This window comes from Monodelphis domestica, chromosome 1 (genome assembly GCF_027887165.1).
Source record: "Monodelphis domestica isolate mMonDom1 chromosome 1, mMonDom1.pri, whole genome shotgun sequence".
Lineage (NCBI taxonomy): Eukaryota > Metazoa > Chordata > Mammalia > Didelphimorphia > Didelphidae > Monodelphis > Monodelphis domestica.
Window position 1 is genome coordinate 428,644,466 of NC_077227.1, and position 6,318 is coordinate 428,650,783.

The 6,318-nt window shown below is 39.1% G+C and overlaps 1 protein-coding gene across 5 annotated transcripts in view; it reads left to right on the forward strand.

Moving 5' to 3' along the window:
- MVB12B (multivesicular body subunit 12B) overlaps positions 1–6,318 on the forward strand; it is a 300,578-nt gene that overhangs the window by 118,240 nt on the left and 176,020 nt on the right. For 4 of the 5 annotated variants that reach the window (XM_001372709.4, XM_056812164.1, XM_056812162.1 and 1 more), the window contains exons 5-6: positions 2,325–2,454; positions 6,192–6,311. In XM_001372709.4, coding sequence (XP_001372746.3) covers positions 2,325–2,454; positions 6,192–6,311 — 250 coding nt within the window. The remainder of the gene's footprint in view (positions 1–2,324; positions 2,455–6,191; positions 6,312–6,318) is intronic. The other variant, XM_056812165.1, reaches the window with a different exon arrangement.

Consider the following 6,318-nt stretch of genomic DNA (forward strand, 5'->3'; position numbering starts at 1 on the left):
GAGTTAATTCACAACTCCACCCACAGTGCATTTGTGTCCCAATTTTGCCACATCTCCTCCAACATTTATCACTTTCCTTTACTGTCATATTGGCCAATCTGGTATCTCAGAGTTGTTTTAATTTGTATTTCTCTGATCAAGAGTGACTTAAAACATTTTTTCATATGATTATTGATAGCTTTGATTTTTTTATCTTAAAATTTCTTGTTCATATCCTTTGACCATTTGTCAATTGGGGAATGACTTGTGTTTTTATAAGTTTGACTTAGTTCTCTATAAATATGAGAAATTAGACCTTTATGAAAAAAAATGTACAATTAGAAATTTTCCCCAGTTTCTTTTTTCATTGGTTACATTGATTTTGTTCCTAAAAAAACTTGTTAATTTAACATAATCAGAATTATCCATTTTACTTCTTATAAGCTCTTTATCTCTTGTTTGGTCATAATCTTCCCTTCTCCATAGGTCTGCCAGGTAAACTATTCTGTTTTCTCCTGATTTACTTCTGGTATCACTATTCATATCTAAATAACATACCAATTTTGGCCTTGTCTTGGCATTGAGTTGAAGATATTGATCTATACCTAATTTCTACCATATTCTTTTCCAATTTTCCCAGCAGTTTTTGTCAAATATTGAGTTCTTATCCGAAAAGCTGGGGTTTGGAGGTTTATCAAACACTGGGTTGCTAAGGTTATTTGGGGTATTCTAGTCTTAATCTTGAGTTCTTGTCAACAAGTTGATGGGGTGGAAATGATGGGTACTTTAGGGAAGATGATCACTATATCTTATGGAGTACAGTTGAAAGCTGCCATGTGGAAAAGGAATTATCTGGCTTATATTGTTTGACCCCAGAGGACAAAACTAGAGCAATGTATGGAACTTGCAAAGAACTATCCCAAAGTCAAATATTGTACTTTCCCTTGAGATCTTTAAGCAAATGTTGGATGATCACTTATTTATTATGTAGTGGAGATTTTGTTCAGGTATGGCTTGGAGTAACTAACTAGATGCTCTTTCTGTCACTTCCAACCCTGAAATTCCATTATTTTGATTTCTTCTACCAACTCAAATTGCAACCTCTCTTTCTCATTAGACAATTTTAGTTGGTTGCTATGAATAGCAACAAAACAACAGGGGAACTAGATGATGCAGTGGATGGAGTGCTGGGCCCAAGGTCAGGAAGATGAGTCTCCCTGAGTGCAAATCTGGTCCTAGACACTTACTAGGTGTGTCTGACCTGGGCAAATCACTCAGCCCCGTTTGTCTCAGTTTCCTCATCTATAAAATGAGCCAGAAAAGAAAAGGACAAACCACTCTAGTATCTTTGGGGTCACGAAGTGTCAGATACAATTGAAAAATGACTCATCAATTATTAACAACAAAAAAATTCACTCTGATAGCTATTCTTTTGGGATTGAGCCTTTCCTGACTTGGTTTGATTGATCCTTGGACAACAAAGATTGTTTTCTTAGTTCTTCCAGCTTGAAGTGCCCTGCCAGAGCTAACACTCTGCTAGATAGTCTTTTAAGAACCTGGGACATTTCTATGCTACGGTCTCTACTACTGGGGGTGGGGGAATTTTATGGTAAGGACTAAATTTCTAGAGTGGTTGATTGGATCCTTGCTTTATTGTCACCCCTCATGACGCCTCTGTATTGAATGTATAAGTTGCACTGCTGACCTAGCAGAACACATGATGGATTTAGGGGCAGAGGGCCTTAGTTCACATCCTGCTGCTTGAGATCCCAGACTTCAGACAAGTTGCTTAATCTCTCTAGCACAGATTTTAAGCCCTGTAAAACTGAGAAGGTTGGACTTGATTCTTGTTGGGATCCTAAATTCTATGATTCTGGGGCTCCTGGACAAAAAGTTTGAAACTCAGACTCTCAACTTTATTGTAGAGCTAATGAATCTGGAGGCAACAACTCCAGATTTAGAGTCAGGAGACTTGCTTGCTTACTTACCTGTATGATTCCAGGAAGGTCACTTTTCTGGGTCAGTTTCTGTATCTGTAAGAGAAGTGTGATTGGACTGAACTATTTCAAAACTCCCTTCTCCCTCTAAATCATGTGATTCTATAATGTGCCTCTGTGCTGGGTCTGAAACCCTCTTTTGAAGACCAGCCTGCTGTAATGATGGATTTCCCATTCTGCTGATACTAGGGGAGACAGGAGTGAATATTGCTCACATCATTGACTGACCTTTTTGGAAGGTTGATTTTGGCTGTTGCTAATTCATTGTGGGATACAAACAAGATGACAGATTTCAGCCTTTTGCTAACCTATGGGGACTAATACCTGTTCCTTTTGTCTCTTTTTCAGAGGAAGTTGCTTTCAGAAAGAAGAGACTCTGTATTAAATTTATCCCTCGAGATTCAACTGAAGCAGCAATCTGTGACATCAGAATCATGGGCCGGACAAAGCAGGCACCTCCTCAGTATACCTTTATAGGGTAAGTCTGACACTTTAAAAAGGGTGTAAGTATAAGCATCCATTGTTTTACAGAAATTCAGTACACCGAACTGTAAATTTTTAGAGTTGGAAAGGAATCCTAGAGACTATTCTGGTCTGTTATGGGGGGTGGGAGGGAGGAATCTGAGTTTCATCTATACAGATCTTTTTAGCAATGCATGCAATTGTAAAACAAACTGAACAAACTGGAACCAAGGATCTCAGTAGCCAAAGACCTAAAAACTTGGTTTTTCATAGTTAATATACAGTTTGGAGGGGTAGCACCTTGGTATGGAGGGCTTGTCGTGCCCTCTTAGGGCAGCTCTCCAGCCTCTGACCCCCACCTGACACCCAGCTCTCACTTGTGGCTCCCAGTAGCTGCTAGCATGCGGCAGCGACCACACCCCGGCAGCAGCCACACCCCGGCAATGGCTAAGACAGGCCGGCTAAACCTTGTGAGGGTAGCCATCGGGTCGTCATCGACCTCTGGTGAACTAAGGCTTTGCTCACCCACCATGTGAAGACTGCTTCGGCGGAACAGGCGGAAGAAACCAATAAGAAGGTTCAACGGCTGAGATGGCGAAGCAGCAAAGCACTGTGGAGTGCTCAGGGCGTGATGGAGCACAAAAGACAACACGGCCATCCAATGCAGCTGAGGAAGTCTCCAGGTGTAACGACTTTTCGTGCCACTGGACCCAGGCTTCCAACGCCGAGAGAGTGGGACTGTCTCTGTGCATCGGCTTTTCCACTTAAATCTCTTTCACGCACAAGTATCTTTGATCGTCATTCTCAGCTTCCGAGAGACTACTACTACTATACAGTTTGGAGGGAGTGAAAAACAGGATTATAGGGATTGAGACACCTGGTTTAACACTGGTGGAGGTGGGTTGAGAAATACTGAGGTGAGAGGGAGAGGAGTGTTTTTGTGACCTTCTTTTAGTCAGGTGACAATGAGAAAGTGAAGTACTTTTGTGAAACCTCCTAAATCAGGTGTCTTATGTGGATTTGAAATTTAACTTTGCAGAATAGTGAATAAAAGCAAAATGGAATGACTAATGATGACTTTTAATGTAACATATCTCGCCCATGCTTGAGTTCAAAAGTACCCCCCTATAAAGTCCTCAACTGGCATTCATTCAGGTCTCTAGTGATGGGGCACTCAGTACCTCTTTCTTAGGCAACACATTTCATTTTTGGATAGCTATGATTGGTTGTTTTCTCCTCACCAAACAAAAATTTGCCTTTCTTCAACTTTTGCCCATCATTGTCAAGTTCTTTATTCTGGGATTGAAAAAGAAAATTTTAATCCTTGTTCTCCTTATCTTAAAACACTTGAACACTGTTATCAGATCCCTGGCTAAACATCCCTGGTTCCCCCAATCAATCTTTATATGTAACATGATCACCAGAACTCTCACCATGCTAGTCAGCCTTTCTTGGCTATTGTGCGTCTTGTGGATGAGCTTCCTAAATGGGGTGCTCAGAACTGAATATGATGCTGCCAAGATGGCAGCACAGGAAAACAAAACTCTTGACTCCCTTGTTCTGGGCACAACACCTTGAAACATGTAGAATTACAAGTGTAGGAAACTGACTGGAGTAACCACTCCAGAAGGTTGAAGAGATCTTTGTGGTCATGTATTTCATTCACTGTGTTCTTAGTGTCATGAGGCCACTGTAGAATCATAGGAAGGTTGCACTTGGAATCAGAAAGCTAGATTTTGAATCCCAGATTTTAACTTAATGAAGAAATAGTCTAGAATGGAGGAAATAACTGCTATTGGAGCCAGAAGTTTGGGGTTGACTCAACTCTGCCCTTTCTGTATAAGTGGCTTTGGCCAAGTCCCTTGGCCTCTCTGATCCTTGCTTTTCTTATCTATATAATGAGAGGGTTAGACTGGGTGGTCTCTGGGTTTTCTTCCAGTCTTCAGTTCCATTATCATACTTATTAGCTCAGTGACCAGAGAAAAGTCATTTAGTCTCTGGGAACCTTAATTTTCTCTTCTGTAAAGTGGTATAATCCTATTTGCATTATCTAACTTCATAAGATTCTTGTGAAAATCAGTGTACTAATACAGGGGAAATGTTCTGCAATCCGAGAAGTCCTATATAAATGTGATCTACTATTGTTATTGTTATCACAATTGTCTAGCATGTCTTCAAATCACAGCGTGTTTTCCATTAATCCATTTACTACTGATGTCTGAATCATTTTCTGCTATTTCCTCCTCCCTTCAGCCAAATCAACATATGATACTTTATTTGGCATATGTAATGTTTTAGTTATAGAATCAAAGAATATTAGAATCAGAAGAGAATTTACAGATGACCAGGCTCAATATCATAATTTTTCAGATGACGAAACCAAGACCCAGAGAATAAGTATTTGCCCAAGGCCACTAAGTCACATAGGGAAAACTTAAATATGACTCCAAATCGAGTGTTTTTTCCATTATGCCACACTTTAATTCTGTTCCCTCTCAAAAATTTTCCCATTCAAAAAGCACTCATTAGATTTTTCAAAATTTTAGGACCTTGTTTCTAAGTAGCCAGAGAGAACAGTGTATTCTATTGTATCATTTTAGGATAGGAGTTTAATAGGAACCAGTAGATTCTAATTTCAAATCACAACTCTGCCATTAACTACCTCTGTGACTTTGAGTAAGTTGCTTATCTTTTCTGGACCTCATATATAATATAAAAAGGTTACATTAGACATTTTCTAAAATTTCTGTGGTTTCTATAATTCTAAGCAATAATTTAACCTATCCTGATTTAGGTTACAATAGTTGCTGGAAAGTAGAAGTTGCACATTCAATTTTTAAAAATCTGTGATATACCTAATGTGAGTTCTCTTTACCCCAATCTAGAACACATTCCCCTCTTTCCCAGAGTAGAAAGGTTCATCCATTGTCAAAAAATTCATTGCCTAATGTCTTGACCCTATTGGAGGTTATAAACCTCTTTATCCTCACCTGGGTCAAAGGCACACTGGCCATTGATGGACCTATATTCAAAACTCTTTCAGTTTGGCAGCACATTCACTTAGTCTGTGAAGACAGTGTCACTTCCATTCAACAGTGGGGCTTTGAAGGAAGACTTTTGGAAAGTAATAAAATAATGTAATATTTTAGGAATATTCTAAAGTTCACTTTTTTCCACTATAAGAGTCTCTCTTTTTTAGGTGTTTAAAATTTAATTGTTATACTACTTGAGGTGAAAATCCTAGCTTCAGATTCCTAGAGCTAGAAGGGAACTTAGATGTCTCCTTGCCCAGTTTGTTCTTAGATGGATGAAGTCATCAAGTTTTTATCTGAACACTTGTAAATGACTCACGAAGCTTAACTGTAACTCATTCTAGTTTTGGAGAATTTCATTTATTAGGCAGTTCTTCCTTCCATTGATCAGGGATCTGGTTTTGTAGTCTGAAGTTGTGTAGCTGAACACTATAGTGTGATTTATCTACATTGCATTCCATTATCTGTTGGTGTTTCATGTGGTGCTATCTCAGGAGTTAGAGAATGTTTTTATATGTAACTTTTGGGAAGAGTCATCTTTTCAAGAAAACAAAACATTGATATTGGATTAAATTGTTAACTGAACTTAAACAGGGATTAATATGCTTCCTGATCTTTTAATTTATAATTATTTCAGCATGACTCAAGTTGCTTTGTTAGTGAGTCAGGCAAATGAACTGTGTTTTACCAACACTGTGAAGATTTCTCTTTTCTCCTAAAGGGAACTGAACAATATGGGAATCTGGTATCGAATGGGCAGAGTCCCGAGAAATCATGAATCACCTCAACCCACAACTCCTTCCCCATCGGCAGCTTCAACACCAGCCCCTAACCTTCCAAGGTGAGGC